Below are 25,543 nucleotides of genomic sequence, written 5' to 3'. Positions count from 1 at the left end.
GGCCTCAAAATTCACCTATTTAAAATATTTTGTTTTCAATACAAACAGTTCTCTCACATATACAATGAACATTTATAAACTGACTTAAGTACATCTATAAAGCCCCTCAGTTTTAGTTATCTACTAATGACTTTCAGATTCAAAGGAAAAAGAAGAATCACATGCCAAAGTATTTGTGACCAGATTTCTTAATTATATTTATAAATTACAAATTATAATCATCCTAATGGCAATTTCTCCTACAATTTCAGCAAATTTCAATCCATCTCACAATTCTCTCAAACCTATTTTTGGTAGGTTAATTCATTTACTGAAATACCCAATTTTCTCTTTCCATGCACTGTGCACTCCTAGAAGATCCATTTTATTTTGTGGGATTTCAAATACTGTGCAGCTTTTGTTTCTGTCACATCAAATACACTTTTATTCCTTAGCTACTTTAAAAAAAAAAAAACAATAAAAATGTTCACATGCTACCAGCTTTTCTATACATCTCCCTGCATCTCTTTGATCAAACCCTTCCAACCATTCAGGAGTAATCCATGGGTAATTATAACTTCTTAGCTTCCTTAGCCTAAAAGGAGCCTATTTATCACAAACTGTCATGAATTCTGATTTAAAATTATCAAGAGTCCAATTACCAACAGGAATAAAAGATACCTCTTGCCAATTAAAGTGATTGATTTCATATAAAACCTAGTAACATTTCGCTTTTTAATTATGCACATTCTTATCAAATGTGAAGAGGTTCATTCTGATTTTATTTTCCATTCAGAGAATGTAATACAACAAACATTAATCATATGCTGATATAATGCCAGACCTAATAATACTTGCACCATAATTTGACAATATCTAATCTCTCAAAGTACTCTGTCCATTTTTTATGATTATTCCTCCTTTTCTCTGCTAACATTTACTCCAGGATAGGGGAGGGGATATAAAATTGAATATAGCAAATAATCCATTTAAGAATTGATCCCTATTACTTTTTTAAAAACTTTTAAAAAGTACCAGCTGAAGAAAAGGAAAAATTAGGAGAAAATCTCTTTAAGCCAGAAAAAGAAGAAAATTCAGTTTCAGCTGAAACACTGAACATGATCCTTCAAATCATTCGCTACATGAATTGCCCCATTGATTCCAACAGGGCTACTTGCGTGAGTAAGGGTGTGCTCATAACTACTACTAAATCCTTGCGTCTCCAGAATCAGAAAGACCACCACAACTATGCCCTGAAAAGGCCCAATGCCAAGGAGAGAGACAGCCCTCACAATACAGGCTGGCCCCAAGCTAATGACCTCAGATTTCATATGAGACATGCTGAATAAGTACAAAAGTGCTTTTATTTGATGTTGCATTTTTAAAAACTGTGGATTTAGTTATACACCCAATTTGTAAAAAACGAGGAAGGAGGCACAAAACTGCCACAGCAAGGCCCTAGTCTTGACCCTTTCTGAGACTGGCCAACATGTTCTCCATGTGATCTGTGGGTGGGCAGCTAGTGTATAGCCTCCTCAGCTGGCTGCCTGTGCATGGCAAACACAGTGACCGGTGATTTTACACTGAGGGAAAAAAGTCTAAAAGTAAATGTTTTTTATCATGGCCTGTTCAAGTTCCAGCACAGCATATAACCCACAAAAGATCACCAAAGATAATCACAAAGGGGAAGGAGACCCTCAGACATAAGGAGGAGCTGGGGGCGGGGGGGGGGGGGGGGAAGACGGGCAGAAGGGAGAATTCCTTCACAGAGGAGAGGCAGGAAAGAGTTCAGAAAAATTCCTAGACCTCCCTGGCCAGACTCAGACCCCATGGATCCCTTGCTTCCCTTCTCAACAGCTGAGAACGCCCCACGTCAGTCTCTCTCACACATCACCTCAGAGAGCTGCAACTTATTGAAATGACATTTTAGTGTTGAAAATGCTGGTTTGTGGCAAGTGATATGTGGAAGAGGGATTGTCAGCGCTTCCCAAAGCCCCTTCTTAAAATTCCACCTCCTCCTCCCCACCAAAAACTCAAGGCAGGATTGAGGTAATTTCCCTACCTCTGACCATCACAACTCTCTAGCTACTGTTAAATTATCCCTGCCATTGAGGATACCTAGGAGTATCATTTAAAAAAAAACTCAAACTCCATCTTTTAGGAAAAGCAAATTTTTATCTACCAGATTGCAACAAATGACAGCTAATAGTCTCTAATCCATCTATCCCTTCACAGGTGTTCTATCCCTACTGCCTGCCGCCTCCACTTCCCCTCTCCCCACAGTCCCATCACCTATGATCAAAAAATCCTTCACCTGGCTGCCTTTACAACTGACCTCCCTGACAACCTCCAACTTGTTTTGTCCTTTCTAAATCCTCTCCCATGAGTCAAGAGTCCTAGATAGCGGTATGTGCTGAATGAATCTGGAGGGGAACTAGAAGGACCTAATCGTGGGCAAATCCATCAGCAACAGCCCACCAAGGTGGGCTGCCTGCAGCAATACTAGTTTATTTTATGGCACAGAGGGGAGTCTATGCTAGCAGAGAAGGGCTGCTGAGCTGGGGAGGGATGGAAAGTGCATACTTATTGAAGGAAGTTTGCACAAGAGTGAGGATGATACTGGGACTTTTGGAAAAGGAAGTCTGAAGAGGAACTTGGTGAGTGGCATGGGCAAATACTCCTGTCAAAAGCAAATGCCAATCTGAATGGAAAGGTTCAAAGTGTTCAATAAGCAGGATCGGGACTAAAATACTATCCAAGTGTATTTACTTCTTATTCCCTCACTAAGAAGGGAAAAATATAGTCTGAAAGCCCTCAAAGGAAAACAGATGCATTGTTCACTCAGTGTTCTGTTGTAAGACTTTATTTTCTACACAAATTAAACAAATAAAATTGGCAATGAGTTCTTAAAACAGCAGTCATAAAACTACTACCTATCAATTGGAATTTAATTCACCCGTGATGTAACTCCACTGACTTCAGTGAAGTTACACAGGGATGAAGTGGTCCATCATTAAGATTATTAAAGCTTTAAACACTGTTCTTGGCACTATATAAGAAGCAAAAGACATATTCCTGCCCCAAAGAGCTTACAGTCTGAACAAGACAGAAAAAAAATCTAACACAATTACATTAGAAGTCCCAGATGATAGTGTTAACAGAATCATTTGTTCCTTTGTTGTTTTTGTTTCAACAAAAGGCTACTGGCATTTTTATTGGCATTGACTAGTGACTGTGGGCTATGCAGAACAAATGAGTTTCAAGGAAAAGTTATGTGTGGAAAGGAGGTCCCTGAAACCTGGGCTAGGGAGGGAGTTTTAGGTGTCCAGGAAAGCATGGATTAAAGGCATGTAGGTGAGTGGGGGAGGGGTACAGTTCTCTCTGGCAGAGTGAGGGAAACAAGATGGGAGCCAAGACTTACACCAGCTGGATTTGTTCAGAGCCCCACATGCAAGATGAGAAGGCTGACGTGATGCAGAAGATGAAGGAAGCTAGTGAAGCAACTAAAGAGGAAACATCAGGCAAGGGAGCAAGATGGGATTGTGGTCAGTCAGTAAGGAGGAGGATGCTGTAATCAGGTATTCCATTGAGTAAAACTCGGGAGTCCAGTTTAACAGAGGGTTAAATTAAAATGAGGGTAGTTCCTGTCGGGAGGGGGAAAAAAAAAAAAAAACAAACAACCAACCACACAAAATCAAATACCCTACATTGGTTTCAAATATAAAATGCACAGAGAAACAAACATGTTACACATTGATTTTACTACATACAAGTATACGTCGTTACATCTATAAATGACAACACAAATAAAAGGCCTAACCATACAAACACTTACTACAATAATGCTCATCACTATATTAAAGTCAGTGGGACTCCTCAGGGTAGTGAGCCTCATGCTGGTGAGTAGGTCTGAAGTCAGGAAATGCAGACATCAGTTTCCCCAAGGACTATGGAGATGCGTTCTTGGAATGTATTTGACATACCAACCAAGCATTTTCAATTACCATCAGTTCTAGCCTCATGTGCGTGTTCACAGTATTTATGAAATTCTGTTTATAGAACCAACCACATGGTACCAAACACTACTGAAATTTAGTGAGAACAAGACATTAATTTGAAAAAAGTGATTTTTACAGTTAATAATAAGAATAACAAAACACAAGATTTTTTTCCACACAACTCGGATAGCTTATGATCACAATTATATCTGTGTAAATCCATAGTAACATATTGATGTCCATGGATTTGCAGCAGTGTAACTAAGATCAGAATCTGAACTACAGTAGATTACAATACTATCCACTGTTAGATTGCCAATAAAGTTATCTGCTTTGCAAATTTAGGGATCAATCCTGTCAGGTACTGAGTGTCCTCAATTTAAATGGAAATTGAGGGTGCTCAAGATATTGTAGGACTGGGCCCTTCATCCTTATTTAGTTACCTACAATAGGTATATGAACTAAGGCTTGGTCTACACTAAACCCCCAAATCGAACTAAGGTACGCAACTTCAGCTACGTGAATAACGTAGCTGAAGTCGACATACCTTAGTTCGAACTTACCGCCGTCCAGACCCGGCAGGCAGGCTCCCCCGTCGACTCCGCGTACTCCTCGCGGGGAGCAGGATTACCGGAGTCGACGGGGAGCACTTCTGAGTTCGATTTATCGCGTCCAGACTAGACGCGATAAATCGAACCCAGAAGTTCGATTGCCTGCCGCCGAACCAGCGCGGTAAGCATAGACAAGCCCTAAAACAAAATTCTTGTTTGCTAAAGTTGTGCATTTTATGCAGCATCACAATAACTGTCAAACCCTTTATGTTTTATTTCATTTATGTGCAACATTGCACTAATTCATGCACATTCATGGCTGATGCATCTGCATGAAGCTTCTCATGAATGCTGCAAGCTTCTGAACATCTTCTATTGTCACAGCATTATATAAAGAAGCACGTATTCCTCCCACAGATCTGAATTGAGAGCAAAAAATAGTTATTTTTGTACATATCAGTAAAGGTGTGCTTACTATTACACACAGCTATCTTCCCCTCAATATATGGGGATAATTCACATTTATGGTAATGAGAGGTAACATTCCATCTTTTGATATGTCCACACAGCTTCCCCTGATGTCAGCGGGAGCCAAGCATCTATTTTAGCTACTTGTATGGCCTCTATTATCCTAGTGTCTAAGCACCTCACAATTTCACAACACTCCTATGAGATACAGAAGTGCTATTAACCCCATTTTACAGATAGGGAACTAAGACACAGAAAGATTACATGAATTGCTCAAAGTCACAGAAAAGTCTCTAGTGGTGCTGGAAATTGAACACGGGCCACCCAAGTCCCAGGCTAACATCTTAATCTTCCTCTCCTAAGCATGTACATAAGAACAGCCATACTGAGTCAGACCAAAGGTCTATCCAGCCCCGTATCCTGTCCTCAGACAGTGGCCAATGGCAGGTGCTCCAAAGGGAATGAACAGACAGGTTATCATCAAGTGATCCATGCCCTGTCACCCAATCCCAGCTTCTGGCAAACAGAGGCTAGGGGCACCATTCCTGCCCATCCTGGCTAATAGCGACTGATGGACCTATCTTCCATGAATCTATCTAGTTCCCTTTTGAACCCCGTTATAGTATTGGCCTTCACAACACCCTCTGTTGAGTTCCAGAAGTTGACAGTGCGTTGCATGAAAAAATACTTTGTGTTTGTTTTAAACCTGCTACCTATTAATTTCATTTGGCAGCCCCTTGTTCTTGTATTATGAGAAGGAGTAAATAACACTTCCTTATTTACTTTCTCTGTACAACTCATGATTTTATAGACCTCTAACATATCCCCCCTTAGTCGCCTCTTTTCCAAGCTGAAAAGTCCCAGTCTTATTAATCTCTCCTCGTACGGAAGCCGTCCTATATCCCTGATCATTTTTGTTGACTCTTTCTGAACCTTTTCCAATATATCTTTTTTGAGATGGGGCGACCACATCTGCACACAGTATTGAAGGTGTGGGCATACTATGGATTTATATAGAGGCAATATGATATTTTGTGTTTTATTATCTATCCCTTTCTTGATGACTCCCAACATTCTGTTCACTTTTTTGACTGTCACTGCACATTGAGTGGATGATTTCAGAGAACTATCCACAATGACACCACTCAAGAAAGAGCTTGGAAACAGCTAATTTAGACCCCATCATTGTATATGTATAGTTAGGATTATGTTTTCCAGTGTGCGTTACTTTGCATTTATCAACATTAAATTTCATCTGCCATTTTGTTGCCCAGTCACCCAGTTTTGTGAGATCTTTTTGTAGCTCTTCACAGTCTGCCTGGGACTTACCTATCTTGAGTAGTTTTGTATCATCCGCAAATTTTGCCACCTCACTGTTTACCCCCTTTTCCAGATATTCATAAACTATGTTAAATAAGACTGGGCCCAGTACAGATCCTTGGGGACATCACTATTTACCTCTCTCCAATCTGAAAACTGACCACTCCATGAGAGAATCTTCCCTCTTATCCCATGACTGCTTATCTTGCTTAAGAGCCTTTGGTGAGGGACCTTGTCAAAAGCTTTCTGAAAATCTAAATACACTATATCCACTGGATCTTCTTTGTCTGCACACATGTTGACCCCCTAAAAGAATTCTAGTAGATTGGTGAGACATGATTTCCCTTTACAAAAGCCATGTTGACTATTTCCCAAATTATATTCATCTATGTGTCTGACAATTTTGTTCTTTATAATAGTTTCAACCAATTTGCCCGGTACTGAAGTGAAGCTTACTGGCTTATAGTTGCCAGGGTCACCTCTGGAGCCCTTTTTAAAAATTGGCATCACATTAGCTATCCTCCAGTCATTTGGCACAGAAGCGGATTTAAATGATAGGCTACAGTTAGTAGTCCTAAAATTTCATATTTGAGTTCCTTCAGAACTCTTGGGTGAATACCATCAGGTCCTGGAGACTTATTACTGTTTAGTTTATCAATTTGTTCCAAAACCTCCTCTAATGACACCTCAACTTGTGACAGTTCCTCAGATCTGTCATCCAAAAAGAATGGCTCATGTTTGGGAATCTCCCTCACATCCTCAACAGTGAAGACGGATGCAAAGAATTCATTTAGCTTCTCCGCAATAGCCTTATCGTCTTTTGAGTGCTCCTTTAGCATCTCGATCGACCAGTGGCCTCGCTGGTTGTATAGGTGGCTTCCTGCTTCTGATGTATTTAAAAAAAATTTGCTATTACTTTTGGAGTCTTTGGTTAGCCGTTCTTTTTTGGTCTTTCTAATTATATTTTTGCACTTCATTTGCCAGAGTTTCTATTTTCCTCATTAGGATTTATCTTCCACTTTTTAAAGGATGCCTTTTTGCCTCTCACGGCTTCTTTTACTTTGTTGTTTAACCACGGTGGCTCTTCTTTACTTTTCTTACTATGTTTTTTTAAATTGGGGTATACATTTAAGTTGAGCCTCTATTATGTTGTCTTTAAAAAGTTTCCATGCAGCTTGCAGGGATTTTACTTTTGATACAGTACCTTTTAATTTCTGTTTCACTAACCTCCTCATTTTTGTGTAGTTCCCCTTTCTGAAATTAAATGCTACAGTGTTGGGTTGCTGTGGAGTTTTCCCCGCCACGGGGATGTTAAATTTAATTATATTATCACGATTACCAAGCGGTCCAGCTATATTCACCTCTTGGACCTGATCCTGTGCTCCACTTAGAGCTAAATCAAGAATTGCCTCTCCTCTTGTGGGTTTCAGGACTAGCTGCTCCAAGAAGCAGTCATTTAAGGTATCAAGAAACTTTATCTCAGCATCCCTTCCTGAGCTGACGTGTACCCAGTCAATATGGGGATAGTTGAATTCCCCCATTATTATTATTTTTTTTTTATTTTAATAGCCTTTCTAATCTCCCTGAACATTTCAGAGTTACTAACACTATCCTGGTCAGGTGGTCTGTAATATAGCCCTACTGCTGTATTCTTATTTTTCAAGCATGGAATTACTATCCATAAAGATTCTATAGTACAATTTAGCCTTAGATGGAGTTTACCACCAGCTTTGGGCTGCATTCCCAAGCAACCCAACTCCAAGAAGACCCAGTCCCGGCACACCAGGGGCCACTACCAGCCTCATACCATCCATAGACACCTCTTAACGGTTTCACGCCTTCTTGCTCCTCCGCACCTGTTGGCTTTCCCCCAGCCCCTAGTTTAAAAACTGTTCTACGGCCTTTTTAATTTTAAGCCCCAACAATCTGGTTCCATTTTGGTTTAGGTGGAACCCATCCTTCCTGAATAGGCTCCCCCACTCCCAAAAGCTTCCCCAGTTCCTATTAAATCTAACCCCCCCTCCTCCCTACACCATTGTCTCATTCACGCATTGAGACCCTGCAGTTCTGCCTGTCTAACTGGCCCTGCGTGTGGAACTGGAAGCATTTCAGAGAATGCTACCATGAAGGTCCTGGACTTCAATCTCTTACCTAGCAGCCTAAATTTGGCCTCCAGGACCTCTCTCCTATCCTTCCCCAGGTCATTGGTACCTACATATACCACCACCACCAGCTCCTCCCCTGCATTACACATAAGCCTATCTAGATGTCTTGAGAGATCCACAACCTTCGCACCAGGCGGGCAAGTCACCATGAGATTCGCTCAATCATTGCAAACCCAGCTATCTATGTTTCTAATGATCGAACTGCCCATTACTAATACCTGTCTCTTCCTAATAACTGGAGCTCCCTCCCCCGGAGAAGTATCCTCAGTGCAAGAGGATACCACATCATCTGGGAGGAGGGTCCCAACTATGGGATCATTTCCCTCTGCTCCAGTTGGATGTTCTCCTTCCCTGAGGCTTTCATCCTCCTCAACAGCACAGAGGCTGTCAGACCGGGAGTGGGACCGTTCTACTGTGTCCCGGAAAGTCATATCTATGTACCCCTCTGTCTCCCTTAGCTCCTCCAGCTCAACCACCCTGGTCTCCAGAGGCTGTTCACTGTCTCTGAGGGCCCGGAGCTCCTTGCACCAAATGCAAACATATGCCACCAGCCCATAGGGCAGGTAATCATACATGCTGCATTGGGTGCAATACACTGGGTAGCTCCCACTCTGTTGCTGGACATCTATATCCAATATAACCCCTTTGCCCAGCATGCTGCCTGAATAACCAGACTGGGAAGAACTGCCAAAGGACTTAGATGGTGAGAACAGGGAGGAAGTTTTCCCTGCCTTCCAAGCCCAAAGAAGTAGCAGCTCCTATTACAACCTCAGGACTGCCAGTCCCAATACTCCCACTCAGATGATAGTGCTGCTATAATACTGGGGGAGAATGGCAACCATTTTGTCTCATTTTGCACAGGGACCTAAAAAAAGTTATAACAAATGAATTCACCCCAGGCTTGTACTTACCGATGTCCTTTCAGAGAGATCATATTCAATTCCACAGCTTTATCAAGGAATTTCTTTTCCAGCGCTTCATCACCCTTAATATTGCCAATGCGGAATGGAATATTCATTCTGCTTCGGCTCTTTTTCTCCACAGGGCATCTGAAAAATGTAATTATTACATTTTGTCCTTAATCTAGGTTCTTTTTTAATCCATCTATGGAAGTTATAATGGATGTATTTGCCTGAGTAATCACATTTGGTTAGCCACAAAAGTCACTCTCCCCTGTCGTTTCAGCCAGGGGTCACTTGAATGTTGATTTTATAATAAGATTCTTTTTTAAATAGTATGCTGCTGTGATAACAAATGAAGATTTGATCTTACATTTCCTTGCACACACAAACTTTCACTGAGGAGTGCAGGTTGTGCCCATACAGGTTTTCAGTGCCAAAACATAACAAATCCTTTTTAAAGTAGAAATTCTGTTGTATTCTCCACTCTTCTTACTGGATGCAGAGTTTGCCAAGCCAATTTGCAGCAGCCTTGTCAGCGAAGCGCAGAGCCCTCAGACCACCACTAGATCTAGTCAGAGGGCAGCTGTCAGTGATGTGTGACATTGCCGGTCTTTGGCCACAGCAGCATGTGGGATTCTTTTGTTGACCCCAGGCGTGTAGGCTGGCTGCACACTGACCTTACTCATTCAAAATCTGTTCAGAAGGGCCCTCAAGCAGCATGGAAAATCAAAGCCAGCTAAGTTTAAATATAAGGGTTTGACATCAGCTGCAGACCATCCTCTATACCACATCAACATCACAGAGAAATCTGCGCTGGGCCAGTAGGCCCATAACAGGTGCCTTGACAACAATCGCGCTCTTGGGTGGTCGAAGAGGTCTGTATATGGTGGTAGGCTCGGGTTTCCCCTGATCTCTCCCTGCCATTCTGACTATAGCATTCTCACAATGGTCGTGGAGAAGGAGTGATGTTGCTTAACACAGGGAGCCACAGGACTGGTGAAGGTTGAATCATCCCAGTTATGATGCACATGGTTGAGTGTAGTTGTGAGACGAATGGAGCCAAACTGTAAGTGGGTGTTTAGACTACAAAACATGGTTAAGGCTAGGTCGAGGTTAGCTGATCTAATCTTAGTCTAACTTCAAACTTCTTCCTTCTCTACACAGAGTGGCATCTTTTACCTTGATTCAGTTGGTCACAGTTCACCCTAGGTTTGGTCTTGATCAGTTAAATCAAGATAAGAGATGCTACCCTGCATCTAGACTAGAAGAAAAAGTTAACTGAGGTTAACTATGATGTGTTAGCTAACCTCAACCTAATCTTAGCCACATTTCCTAGCCCAGACACACCCTTAGTCTGGGATTTTCAAAGCAATCTGAGAGTTAGACCATGTCTACCCTTACCAGTAGATCGGCACTGCTGCGATCGATGCAGTGATGTTGATTTAGCGGGTCTGGTGTTAAATTTCCTTGAAAAACACTTTCAGTTGAATTTGATGAACATAAGTTATTAATGATTTTTAGGCCTGATCTTCCTCCCATTCATTCCAAAGGGAGTTTCTAGACATGGATTTCAGTAAAAAGTAGGATTCAGCATTATGGGTGAGTATGAGCATGTCACTCACCGGTCCCTGGATGAAAGGACAGGGGAGATTTTAACACCATTTCTAGACTGTACAAAGAGATGGTGTGAAAAAGAGATTGGGGGTGGGGGAGCACATACTGCATCTTGTTAGAATATTAAAGCCCATTTTGGCATGTCTATTTTGAATCAGCCAAAGTACTTCCAGGGACATCGGCTATCTACACCAAATGTAGGCTATAGCATAAAAGCTTCTGCCCATGCATCCCTTAAGGTGCAGAGATGGACCACTTTTTCCTAGGTACTGAATTTTATGTTTAGACGAGAGCTCTTAATATGCTTCCACAATTGAGCTGTACAGGCTAAGATTTAAATAACTTCTCAGCGCAATGCAACAGATTCAGATTCATCCTTGGACACCGACCAGAGAAAAGGAGTTTAAGGTAATGCTTGTGCTAATTAACTCCCCTCCCACTGCCCATAATTTTAGCATTTGGAAAAAGTTTTAACAGCACTCAATGCTTTAGTTTCACCGTTTTTTGAAATTTATAAGTGTGAACACAATGTAACAAATATTAAACCAAGACAAGTTATTGCAACTTACACATAGAATCCATTGGATTTGTCAATAATGTCATAAATCATTTGTGATTTGATTGAACTCTGTTTATCCATAGCTGGAGTCCCACCATTGTTCTTTATCCATTCCAGGACCAAACTCATGATATAGATACTGAGGAAACAAAAGAAAACATTATGAAGTCATATTATTAAAAAATGGAAAAAAGTAGTAGTCAGGTTTCATTCTGAAAATTTCTCAACAATTAAGTGGAGATATATTATTGTTTTTACACATTTAGCATCTGGACCACATTCCCAATAATGACAACTTTAAAGCAGGTAAAATTTCTGGGCCTAACTGGAGTAACTGTTTACTTCACAAGTGACAAGTTTGCTGGATGTAACCTAGTTCCTAGTGGAGTTTTCTCCATAAAATAATTGCACCACCTATTGACAGATGCTGCAGTCTTTATCAGGGCATGACTCCCATAGACTTCATTTGGGCATTTTGCCTCTGTAAGGACTGCAGAACTGAGAGTGTAACTGGGAATTTTAGTAGAGAAAACTCAGGGAGACCCAGGGCTGGAACAGCAGATGGTTTTATAGACCCAGTGCCACTACACTGACAAAGCTCTGTGGATGATCTTGCATTGTACCTGCCTGCTTTATGCCAGAAATCTAGTCTTATTTTCATGACCATTAAACTTATGTCCATGACCCCATTGTCATCTAAAAAGTTATTTTTCACATTAAACAATTATCCTTGTATATTTATTAATTCCAATTCAATTCCTAAGCACAGAGCTGGAAGCCAGTTGATTTGTTGCTATGTGAAATCAACAATCTCAAAGCCAGTTACCCAGTATTATGTAAAAATCTCCAAAGCCTTTTGCCTTTCTGCTTTGGCTACAAAACTCTGCTTGTTCAAGTTCAGGCATTTCCCACGACTACACCACTTTACATAACAAACTGTTCACAAGTTTTTATGGCATATTTCCAAAAGGTTTGCTTTTATTAATCCTTCTGTTACAGTTTCCAAGGAAGTTCTTAGACAACATTACCCTACAAATCTCTCTCATACAGATCTAGCAAGAGGTTTTTTTTAACATCACTACCTTTAATTTCTCCTTGGATGCTAAATCTTTAAACACTTCAGAAACACATTGTGGAAGGAAAAAGGTTATGGACTCCCTGTTATAAATTAACACAGCAGCTTATGGCTTTGAGGGCTCACCCCTGCAATCTTCATGACAGCAGAGTGTCATTTATCCCTATGCAGAGGTCTATGCATCACTTGAACTCTATTTTGAAGATTTAAGTGGTGCATAGCCTTTCCACTGGCCCTCTGCATAGGGGTAAATTTTGAAAATAGCCCATACTTACCCAAGTCTGTGGGGTGACTTAGGCAAGTAAGGTTTGGAGGTCTGAGCCCTAAGTGACACTCTTAAACCAGTCAGCAAGAGAAAATCCCCTACCCTTCTGCCATGCCAGTCAAAAGGATTTGGAGAAGCTTTAAATATAAAATAAATCCTTGGAACTGAGAAATGAGATTTCTCCAGCAAATTTGCTATTAATTTTAGCAGAGGAGCTTAGTGTCAGAAAGTCAAGACTCTTAGTGCCAATAGGTTAAGACTATCAGCATCACATTAATTTAATTCAATGTTCTGCTAAGTGGCTCATGCAAATTCGGTTAATATTTCCTGCCTATTTGCCAGCTAGCCCTGGAACAGAATAGGGGGAGGCAGAAGGAAAGGAAAGAAGCTTTGCCATTTCCTTACAGAATAGAACAGGCATCCTAAAACCAAGCCAAACAGATCTGTATCCTGCCAAAATTTAGGTCAGTATTAAACACGGATTCTGGAACATCCTCCAACGTGGTTCACTGGCATGAAGTAAAAGCTGGCCAAGTTGTGGGTGGGAAGAAGGAAGAGACTTTGGATCATAACTTTGTTTTAAAATGACTGCATTTCCCACTCCAATTGATATTAATAGATATGCAGTTATAGCTGAAAAAGCACTTCCATTAGAAACAAATTATCACCAATGACTGAAATTTCTCAGTGTACTTTTCAGTACAGAAATGAATTTGTTTGCACCTCAAATGTGGAATCTACGCTGTTGGAGTTCCAAGGTATGGTGAGTTTTTTGTTTTTCCAAATTGAAACACTTTTGCATTTGAAAAACCATGAATGGTTTGGATTTAAAACTTGGCATGTCCAAATACATAGTATTCAATACAGAATGTGTACTTTGGCGAGCAGGAAAATAAGTGGTTACAAAATTAAGGTTTTTTTTCAGCCAGTAAGAACAGCCTACTGAGCATGCACAGCACTTTGTTACACGGTTAAGTAAACAGGGAGAGCAAATATGTAAGTTAGGGTTACCATACATCCGGTTTTTCCCGGACATGTCCGGCTTTTCGGCAATCAAACCCCCGTCCGGGGGGAACTGCCAAAAAGCCGAACATGTCCGGGAAAATGCCGGCCGGGCACTTCCCCTCCCGCGGCGGCTCTGCTCCCCCCTTGACTCTTCGGCTCTGTTTAAGAGCCGAGCGCTACGGGCTTTGGGCAGCCCTCATACCTCCGGACCCTGCGCCGCCGGAGCCGGGGAGGGGAAGTGCCCAGCGGGGGCGCAGGGTCCGGAGGCATGGGGGCTGCCTGAAGCCTGAGCGCTACCAGCTTCATGGTTTGCCAGGCAGCCTCCAGACCCTGCGCCCCTGGCTGGGGGCTTCCCCTCCCGGGCTCCAGCTGCGCTGCAGAAGCGCCGGCCGGGGGCGCAGGGTCTGGGGGCTGCCTGGCAAACCGTGAAGCAGGTAGCGCTCGGGCAGCCCTTTTCGCGTGGCTGGGAGTGGGAGGGAGGAGGGGGCGGGGCTGGGGGTGGGAAATGGGCGGGGGAGAGGTGGGGCTGGGGGAGGGGTAGGGCTGGGGGTGGGAAATGGGCGGGGCCAGGGCCCCGTGGAGGGTCCTCTTTTTTTATTTGTTAAATATGGTAACCCTATGTAAATACATGTACAAAGACCTTTATATTGACAAGATCAACCCCCCTCCTCCGCTGAACAGCCTGTCCAACTTTTAAGAGGACTTCAGGAGGGACTCAGCAGGAGGTGCCGTCTTTGGGCCCCGGTACCACCAGTTTCAAATGTGCATGCTCTATAGGGGGCAGTGCACTTTGGAGTTCAACGCTCCAGAGCTAGAGTCTGAAATAAATGTACAGTCTCTATTTATTAATGGAGCACTAAATCTATAAATATAAAAAAAAAAGTCATTTCATTTCCATACTGTGATTCACATTTAATGCATGCAAAATTCAGGAAATTCAAAGTTACAGAGCCCACATCTCTGGTAACTTGACCCACTGCACATATATACTAAGTTAAGGCATTAAGGTAGACTCCAAATACAAGGATTATCATGCCTATGATATATACTGAATGTTTAATACGGCCCAATCCTAGTTTATGCTGGAAACAATGCTGAAATTCCTGACTTACGTGGGGGAAAAAAAACAGCCATAAAATTGTATTAACGGAAGTTTTGCACCAAAGGATTTTGATCTTAAAAAGCAGAGTGTACTCTTTCCAAAGTTTACCGGAAAACAGTATTCTGGGGTACCGGGCATACACTTTTTTAAAAATGAGTTTTGGATTAGAACAATGGTTGTATTTTATTAAATCACCTTTATATTGCACAAACTGTACAGGAAATGCTTCCAATCCCACTGAAGTCAATATAAATTTTACTATAGATGAGGCAGGATCGGGCCTACATGTCTTTTGAATCTTCCACTAGCAAAGCCTGTTTTCTCTACTGTCAGCAGCTCTGTCACTATGCAGTAGCTGTGGAAGAGCAAGCTGTATTCTGTTGTGCCTCATCTATACACAAAATTGCCAGATACATTCGGATTCTATGATCTTGATTGCTGTTGATGATTATGAAGCAGAAAGAAGAGTTTTATTTTTGGATGTCAGATTGATCCTGAAGTGGTAATCTGCGCAATTTTACTATGAAAAGCTCTGACGGAGGATAAATACAAAATCACCAAGATGCCAGTTTTCACACTCTTGACTACAATCTCACTTTAACAGCTATTGCAGTAAATGATGTCGCAACAATAGAAAAGGTTTTAGGAAAAATTATTTAAAAGAATAAGTCTCTGCCATCAACGTTTTCCAGCAACGAAGATACAGAGGGATTCAGCTGTGCAGGATGCACTTTGAAAGGAAGGCCCAAAGTTGTGTTTGCTGAAGGGATCCTCCACACATAGCTACCCTTCTTCCTCCACCCATCATGCAGATAAGGGATCAGCCACCTCCACAGTACCATTCCCCACTCCCAGACGCTACATGGGAAGGAAGGAGGTGCAATGTAGAGACGGGATATACATTGTCCCCTCCACCCTACGGGGGGGTTCATTGCTTGAGATATTCCCTGGGCAGGGAAAGGGGGCCCTGGATGTGCTGTGGAGACAGAAGATCTATGTGTACATGGCTCTGGCCTTCAGTATGTTGCTGGGGATCTGCATGCTTTAGGGTCTGAAGTGCTGGCTGTTTTGGCAATTGGAGGGAAAGTGGAATAAGCCCTGGCCTTTGAGGGAAGGTTTTGTGGGAAACTCCATGCAAGGAACTTTGGGGAGTTTCCAATTCCCTATGTAGGTTTTTTCCCCGTGTGGATATTTGGGCCTTAGGTTTGTCTGCTGAAGATGGGAGCTAAATCAATCTGGACTGACTGACTGTCGATAAAAACTAAGGACCAAATTCTCTCCTTGCATCAACTGAGGCATCACCACTGAAATTCACTGGACCTACTTCAGTTTATGGTCAGCACAGAATTTGGCCCTAAAACTGCTATAGCATGGAATTATCATTTAAAAAGTACATACTGTATAATAACTTCTTTCAACTCCCTCCTTCAACCCTGATTTAAGTCACAGGATTGGGGTTTACAACAGTAGTTCCCTCACTCAAAATCATAATGATTTGATTTACTGTATTTTATCCTCCAGTCTATTTGTGACCTGATAGCAAAATGTGCATTCAGTTTCTGAAATCTTTTCTGACAATAGCAGCAGATGCCAGCCTAGTAGTTTGCTGGAGGAACAAGTTACCTGTAGCATGGAGGAGTGTTATATAATGAGCCATTTCCTGCTTGTACTTTGTAGTCCAATACTATAGGGCATTCTTTAAGTGCAAACCCCAGCAAATCCTCGCGCACTATTACCACAGTTACTCCAGCACAGCCAGCGTTCTTCTGGGCACCAGCAAAAATGACACCAAACTAATAGAAAGAAAATGATTTTCTTAGAAGCAATGACTTATTCAGAAATATTATATAGTTATAAGATCTGTCTCTCTATAAATATCAAGACTTACACAGCGTTATCTGAATGGCTAAGAAAACATATCCCAATTTTTGAGGGGTGAAGGAGGATCAATTTTGATTTCAAGGGTCACTTCCAAATTTCAGATAATCAACATTTTCTTTTGTTTATCTGTACTGTCAAAATTAAATACCTTCTTTCATCTGAGGCAGTTCACTTCAAGAACCATCTCACTTTGTTTACCAAGGGTCCATCCAGCAGCCACAAATTATTCTCAGAAAAGCCTGTCTCCATCTGTTAGTACCCCAAAACAATTTGCTTGAAAACAAATAGTAGCATTTTCAACAAACCCCCACTGGTCCAGAACTGGCACCCTATAATCTCTAGCTACTCAAAGGGAAGTAAAGGAAAGGAGACTCAATGAAACCCTATTTGGCCCTACTTTCCCCTGGCACAAGTTGCTATGGAAAGTCAGATGCCTATGTTTCACTACAAGTGAAAAAGTACACAAATCAATAACACTTCATACTTCCATAGTGCCTTTCACTAGGGTTACCCTACGTCCGGATTTTCCCGGACATGTCTGGCTTTTGGGGGCTCAAATCCCCGTCCGGGGGGAAATCCCCAAAAGCCGGGCATGTCCGGGAAAATCGGGAGGGAGGAAATGGGACACCTCCAGCCATTCGCCTGAGGCGTCCCCCTTTCCCCTGTGCGAGGCTGTCGCCCATCCCTGGAAGCCTGAGGCGGGCCCCCTCCGGAGTCTGTCACCTGTCTCTGGAACCTTGCAAGTGGGCCCCTGTCACTGCTGTTGCTGGAACCCTGCCAGGGCCCCGCTGGCTGCCAGCTCCAGTCCCGCAGCCCCAGGGGCTGACGCAGAGAATGTCATAGAGGTCTCTGAAAGTCATGGAGTCCGTGACTTCCATGTCCTCCATGATAAACGTAGCCTTAACTATGGTCATACAGCTTGTCTATGGCAGAGTCAGGATAGAATCCAGAAGTCCCAACACCTTGTCCCCTGCTGTAACCACTTGAAGGAAAAGCTAATACTCAAGAGCCACTTCAGCATCACTTAAGACAACACAAACAACCATCTATCTTAGAGGATTCTTAGTGTAAGGCCATGACTGTCTCTCTTTTAATGTGGTGTACAGCGCTGAGCACTCACACGGCAGTAAACATAATTTGATGTGTCCAATTCTTAGTGAACAAGATAGCACATTAGAGACACAATATTCAGACTTGAGTGCCTAATTCCTTATAAAGGTACCTAAAAAAAGAAGGCCTGTGCTCCAACAGCTTCAGTGGGAGTGGAGAATGCTCACCACAGTCCAGCCACTTTTTTGTCTAATCCAAGTTTGAAGAGGTTGGACTGCACTTTGTAAAGCAAGTGTGTTTGATACTGTACCTTGGAAACATCTACTGGTCTGGACAAGAAATTTGATGACATATCACACACCAAGACTGTTCCTCTGACATCAGGTACAAAGTCAAACTCCACACCATGAACAGTCTCATTAGCACAGTAGTAGACATAAGAGGCATCCGGTTTAAGATTCCAGCTGCTTGTGTCAGGAATTTCTGAGACAGATAATAAGAGGAGAAACAAAGGTTACCGAAGACAGCTAGAATCAGCACTCTAATTTTACTGGTGTAACTTTACTTTGGCACTGAACTTTAAATTGCTATTGAGAATGTTTTATTACACTAGGCAACAATAGTTTTTAACAGCAAAAAAATCAAATTCACCTGTAGGCTAGGTACCAAAAAAAGCCTACTGCACTGAGAATAAAGAATGTACCCATCCCTAAAGACTCTAGACTGCACCCATTGAAGGAAAAACTCCAATTAACTTTAATGGGTCCAATAGAGCTCATAACACTACAGGGGAGTAGCATCTTACGCGGGGGTTAGGTTCTGAAGTCAGCGCGTAAGGTGAAAATCACGTATAGTCAAACGCTCATTGAGTGGAATGGTGGGCGGAATCACCTGCACTACAGGTACAGTATTTAAATTATCTCTCTTTTTTTTGTTTTGCCGAGAGCGTATAGTTAAAAATCACTTAAGTTAAATGCGCCTATCCTGCGACTCCACTTATTGGCAAAAATTAGGAAATAGCAGGATGATATTAAAGCCACTAAGGGCATGGCTACACTTGCAGATGTAGAGCGCTGCGAGTTAAACCCGCCTTCAGAGAGCGCAGTAGGGAAAGCACTGCAGTCTGTCCACACTGACAGCTGCTTGTGCACGGGCATGGCCACATTTGCAGCACTTGCAGTGGTATTAGGAGCGGTGCATTATGGGAAGCTATCCCAGCATGCAAGTGACTGCAACGTGCTTTTCAAATGGGGGCGTGGGGGGAGATGGGGTGGAGTGTGACAGGGAGTGTGTTGTGTGTATGTGGGGGGAGAGAGACTGGAGTTTTGGGGGGCTGAGAGCATGTCAGCATGCTGTCTTGTAAATTCAGCCAGCAGCAGACCCTCCTTCCCCCCCTCCCCCCCACAGCATTCCACGCTAATCTGTCTCGGAGCAGATAAGCAGCCAGCTGTCAGAAATGGAGCTTTCAAACGGCATATCCGCATTCCTATAGCAAGTTCAAAACAATGAGAAGAGTGGCCACTTGACTTAAGGGGATTATGGGATGTTTCCAGAGGCTGATCAGAGCGCAATAATGCAACACCTGGTCCACACTGGTGCCGCGGCGCTCCAGCGGGGGCGCAGCGAACGTTATTCCACCCGCCGAGGTGGAGTACCACCAGCGCTGTAGCTGCAGAGTCAGAGCACACTACGTCCCTTGCCAGTGTGGACGGGGAGTGAGTTAGGGTGCCCGGAGCTCCTTTATTGCGCTGTAACTTGCAAGTGTAGCCAAGCCCTAAGATATACCTTTTACAGTATAACAGGCATTTATGCAAGACAGAACTGCATCTAGATCCAGCCAATTGATATATCCATAGCTGCTATGGCAAGGGGAAGGAGAAGTTTAGGGCACATAAATCAGTTCATCATTTTGTCCAAGAAGTCTTCTTGGACTGTCACAGTGCAGTTCCCTTTGCTCAAGCTTCTTTTCCCTACCAGCCCACCTCCATCCTCAGGGCCAGTTCCTTTCCCAACTTAGCAGGCTGGCCCTTAAAGCCCACTTGCTTCTGGAAACCAGCTCCCTTCCCCAATGGTTTCAGAACACAGGGAATTGCTAGGGTTCCAGAAGCAGCCTTCTTATGACAACTGCCTGGAGCGGTAATCCCCAGCACTTGCAGAGAGCAGTGCCCTTGTGAATGCGTTACACCTTTTTAAATGCTTTAGATTATTCATCAAATCACACAAATTAAAATTGTAAAAGACCTATCGGATCATCCAGTCCATCTCCCTGTCAAGACAGGACTGTTCCCCACCATACAGTTTCTAGGGTCTGCTCAGTCTAGTTTTAAAAGTCCTGAGGGATGGGACTTCCCTTCCTTCCTCAAAGGAGAGCATTGAACAGTTTAATGGCTCTCACTGTCAGGTAGAACGCATAGATGATGTTGGCAGTTCAAAAAAGGTTAGGCGCCCAACTGTTTAACTGGTTCTATTCAGTAACCTCACAATCATTTCTGGAATGATTCAAATGTGGGAGAATTGTTCTGCTAGAGCAGCTTGAAAATCTTGTTAGATGTGACTACATGCAAGATTTCCAGACACAGCAAGCTAAATGTCAACTTACTTGTGTAACTTCCAAGTTTAGGATGAACAATGTTCACTTTGGCATATTTCTCTGCCTCCTTAGCTGCCTTTGCTGACCAAGCTCCAGTAACCACATAATCTGCACATCTTCCTTCTTTTAGTCCAATAAGGTTAAGTGGAACAGCACTGAACTGACCAGACCCACCCCCTTGGAGGAAAAGGACTTTGTAGTTTTCTGGAATATTTCTGTATAAAAGAAGGAAATTAGTTTTCTATTTCAAACAAAATTATGCACAGGACTTAGTACACTCTTTGCTACTACACTTGCTGCAAAAGTCTTGTGAGAGTTATATCAGTTTTAGATAGGCTCATTTCAAAGACATTAAAGCAAAAAGTTAACAGTTTGGTATTGGTTTGATCTAGGTATGAGGAGCCATTTCATTGGTCAATACAAAACATTTTAAGATGGTGTCACAAAAAACCTTGCTTGTTTCTGACACTAACAATAAACAAAGCCATTCACTAGTACTAATTCTATTGTAGCATGTATAAACAGCAAATAAGATGGTGTATATGTATAAAATAATTAATGTTCATGAATGGCTCACAGAAAATCATATTTTTTCATTTCTTTTAATATATAATTTCAATGCCAGAAACAATCTGTTCAGAAAAAAGAATGGACTCCTGAGGGCAAAGATTTACAGATTGGTCTATTGTTACAGTAGATTTATGCTAAAAGTGTACAATTAATGAGCTTAAAAGTGGAGTTTAACTTTGAGACCAAATTTTAAAAACTTGCATGTACAATTGTATCTAACAGGGTCGCTGTCCTTTATGAGGTCTATATCCATGATAGATTGGAGTTTTAAAAACATGCTATTTTGAGTTAATAAGATTTTATAAAAGTATATGAAAAGTTTCTTAACCTAATAAAAACACTTTAGGCATACTCAGATAAAACAAAAACTAGCAAACAGAAGATCAATTTCAGTCCCAAATTTATATATTTTATTATCGCTATAGTATCTGAAAAACAGGTGCTTTTATGTGAAGGGCTTTCACATTAATCACTGAGTTAGTTAAAAATACCCAAAACTTACAGCAATTCACGTAAGAGGTTTTCAGCTGTGTTTATAATTTTTGAGAAATCAGATGTCCTATGGCTCATTTCTATAGGGCGGAAAAAAATAGAGATAATGTGAAAGAAAACCATAGCACAAACTTGAGTTCATAAAACAGCTGGATAAGCGGCAAAGCCTTCTGTAAGCCAGTTGTCCCTGATATAAACCACAATGCTTAATATTTTAATAATACTTTACTCACATAGTTCCCAACTCAGCAAAGCACTTAATCACATTCGTAAGTCCATCCCTAATTCAGCAAGCAGCCACTCCAAAACCCACTGAATTCAATGAGCATTTGATCAGGCTCCAAGGCACTAATGCATGTGTTTAAGTGCTTTGCTGAATCAGGGCATGGTGCCTTTCTGCTGAAGAACATGAACCACACTAAAAAGAATGGTATGTATTATTCCCATTTTATAAAAATAAACAGACACAGAGACATTAAGGCCCAATTTTTCAAACACGGAAGCTTAGCCGAATAAGGGGCTGGACTTTCAGATGTGACATACATCTGCAGCTCCAGTTAAGTTTCATTCCACACATGGGTGCTCTACACCTCTGAAATTCAGAGCAATTTTTAAGATATCTAAACATGGCACTAACCATCTAAATTTGAAATCTGGTGCCAGGGATTTGCCTAATACTTCAAAGCAGACAGAGGCAGAATTTGGATTAAAACCCAGGTCTCCAGCCAGACTCCCAGGCCCATGCTCTAACTCCCTCCCTTTTAATTCTGTTTTTGGTAACAATCCAAGTATATTTTCCCTTTTATCATTTTAACATCTCAGTATAGAGCTGCTCTGTAACCAAAGTGTAGTTTTTAAGGGGCTTCTTTGTTCAATAATCCTGTTGAAGAGCTAAGAATCATTAATATTAATCCTCATTATCAGACCTCTACCCACTCTTTTGTAGAAGTTTATGACTTATTACAAAATAAGGCCCTGATCCTGTAGAGCAGGACTGCTAAGTGCATTGCATAAACGTTTTCTTTTCTTCCTTTCTTTTTTTGTTTTGCAAGTTTGGGCTCTGAAGAGTGAAACAGACATGCATGTGGCACAAAAGACAGCAAACAGGACCCCATATTTCCTTCTTAAATGTAAACGTGACTTCATATAAATTTGGAAGATTTATACAATATAGATAAATATAATATAGGGGCATTAAAAAGGCATTTATTCTCCACTGACAAAATTAACGAAAAAACATCTTTTGCAAAGATCCAGTTCGTTAATTTTGTATTTTGTTGTGTTCCTTGCCTCTGGGCCTCAGTGTAGGATCAATATAAAATATCTCTGTCCACATGTCACTTCATAACCTTCTAGTGGATGATTAGCGTAGAGAAGAAAACAATGTGTAAGCAGATCCTCAGGACTCAGAGATGCCTTCCAGAGGTTAAAGGGGTAAGAAATTTTAAAAGGAAATGCGACACTTGATTGAAATCTACAGCCCAAAATTTCTTATACTTATTTCATAATCCAGCTAAACTTCTAAACTCTGTAAAACACAGAATAATTTTTAAAAAGCCTTACCAAGTACACTTATACCAAGTCCTTTGTAGTCCACCAATTCTTTCTGTGCTTCTAGCAATACCTACCCCCCCCCCCCAAAAAAAAAAAAGGTCAATTTGTCATCATTGTGTGCCAGTGTTGAAGCATAAACATCCCAGCTACTGCATATTGTGGCAATGTGACATTTCTCAGTCCATTGTAAAATTACTGAAATTTCAGATACTACTACAACTTCACCTTATCTACTAGCTTGTCAGATGATGGGATAATCAAATCATGTGCCCACTGTGGGTATTCTTCATCTCAAGTCATAGTCCTATGGTTCAGTGTCCAGACTATTACAGTGTTTGCATGGTTTTGCTGGACCTTTCCACCTGCTTTGTGCTGATTTAACAACAACAAAACTTGAAGCATATATTAGCTCCTTCTATCTGTAGATCACCAATTTGCTACAGTATACAGATGGGGAAACTGAGGTTCTGAGAGTTGTGGCCAGAAGCAAACTTGTGAATTCTGGGTGGCTTACCTGGAGGCAACTTAAAGTGGTTTGATTTTCAGAGCACAAGTGCTCAACTCTTCCTGATAATCAGATTTCTTTAAGGTGTCTCAAGTTGGGCTCCCAAAAATAAATAAAATGATGTGCCCCCCAAAAAATTCACTGGTCACTTTTGAAAGTCTAGGCCTAAGTGAATAGATGCCCCAGCATGTCCTCTCCTGTTGCTATCATACACCAATGAGCTGCACTCAGGGTCTAACCATTAAACAATGTTGCCCACAACTGGAATAATTCTTAGCTCACAAAACGAAAATAATATTCTCTGTCTCCCCTCAAAGGAGAGAGGAGAGTGAAGAACTCCACAAAGAGCTCTCCTTGGCAAACATAAGCACACCATTTATGGATTTGCCAAGGAATCTTATGCTCTGAAGAATTGCACAAATTAAGTGTGACACGTAACCAGAAAGGGTTAAGCATCCTGCAGGATGAATGACTCAAATTCAACCCTTAAAGAAATATGGGGAGATAATGTTGGTGTTTTTGTATTTACATATATATCGGTAGGGGTCAACAATGTAATCAACAGTCCCTGTCTATGCTGTATTCTGTTAATGCAGAGATCAAAAGAACATCTTAACATTTAAATGAACTGTAAACATAGGATGTCTGTATTCATCTCTCTTTGAAATGTATAGCAAATCATCTGCGAATGGTGGAAAGACAGGCAATTACCTTATGTCAGGGATGGCCAACCTGAGCCTAAGGCCTGGTCTACACTACGACTTTAATTCGGATTTATCAGCTTTAATTCGAATTAACCCTGCAACCGTCCACACAACGACGCTATTTATTTCGATGTAAAGGGCCCTTTAAATCGATTTCTGTACTCCACCCCGACGAGCGGAGTAGTGCCAAAATCGATTTTAGCAATTCGAATTAGGGTTAGTGTGGCCGCAATTCGATGGTATTGGCCTCCGGGAGCTATCCCACAATGCATCATTGTGACCGCTCTGGACAGCAATCTAAACTCGGATGCACTGGCCAGGTAGACAGGAAAAGCCCCGCGAACATTTGAATTCCATTTCCTGTTTGCCCAGCGTGGAGAGCACAGGTGACCACAGATAGCTCATCAGCACAGGTAACCATGCAGGCTGATAATCGAAAAAGAGCACCAGCATGGACCGTGAGGGAGGTACTGGATCTGATCGCTGTATGGGGAGAGGATTCAGTGCTTGCAGAACTTCGTTCTAAAAGACGAAATGCAAAAACTTTTGAAAAAATCTCCAAGGGCATGATGGAGAGAGGCCACAATAGGGACTCAGATCAGTGCCGCGTGAAAGTCAACGAGCTCAGACAAGCCTATCAAAAAACAAAGGAGGCAAACGGTCGCTCCGGGTCAGAGCCGCGGACATGCCGCTTCTACGCCGAGCTGCATGCAATTCTAGGGGGGGCTGCCACCACTACCCCACCTGTGTTCGTGGATTCTGGGTCGGGGATAGTCTCATCAGCGACGCCTGAGGATTCTGCCGATGGGGTAGAGGAGGAGGAGGAGGAGGATGAGCTTGCAGAGAGCACATAGCACTCCATTCTCCCCAACAGCCAGGATCTTTTTATCACCCTGACTGAAGTACCCTCCCAAGCCTCCCAAGCCAGTACCCAAGACTCTGACCCCATGGAAGGGACCTCAGGTGAGTTTACCTTTTAAAATATAAAACTTGTTTTAAAAGCAAACGGTTTTTAATGATTACTTTGCCTGACTTTGCATTCGCGGTCAGTTCAGCTACTGGAAAAGTCTGTAGCTACTGGAAAAGTCTGTTAACGTGTATGGGGATGGAGCGGAAATCCTCCAGGGACATCTCCATGAAGCTCTCCTGGAGGTACTCCGAAAGCCTTGCCAGAAGGTTTCTGGGCAGTGCATC

The 25,543-nt window shown here is 42.1% G+C and overlaps 1 protein-coding gene across 1 annotated transcript; it reads right to left on the bottom strand.

The window, feature by feature from the left end:
* Positions 1–2,826: 2,826 nt before the first annotated feature.
* On the bottom strand, positions 2,827–23,238 carry PSAT1 (phosphoserine aminotransferase 1). Its single transcript, XM_034774333.1, has 9 exons — positions 23,150–23,238; positions 21,597–21,666; positions 20,534–20,739; positions 18,245–18,417; positions 16,627–16,796; positions 11,567–11,695; positions 9,393–9,530; positions 4,727–4,947; positions 2,827–4,438 (listed from the first exon to the last, which is right to left on the bottom strand). Exons 2-8 carry the CDS (start codon positions 21,662–21,664, stop codon positions 4,842–4,844), a joined length of 990 nt encoding a protein of 329 aa, XP_034630224.1. The 5' UTR covers positions 21,665–21,666; positions 23,150–23,238; the 3' UTR covers positions 2,827–4,438; positions 4,727–4,841.
* Between the last annotated feature and the right edge of the window lie 2,305 nt (positions 23,239–25,543).

The sequence above is a fragment of the Trachemys scripta genome, chromosome 6 (assembly GCF_013100865.1).
Source record: "Trachemys scripta elegans isolate TJP31775 chromosome 6, CAS_Tse_1.0, whole genome shotgun sequence".
Taxonomy (NCBI): Eukaryota; Metazoa; Chordata; order Testudines; family Emydidae; genus Trachemys; species Trachemys scripta.
Note: the sequence above shows the minus strand (reverse complement) of the source record. Positions and strands in the feature narration are given on the sequence as shown.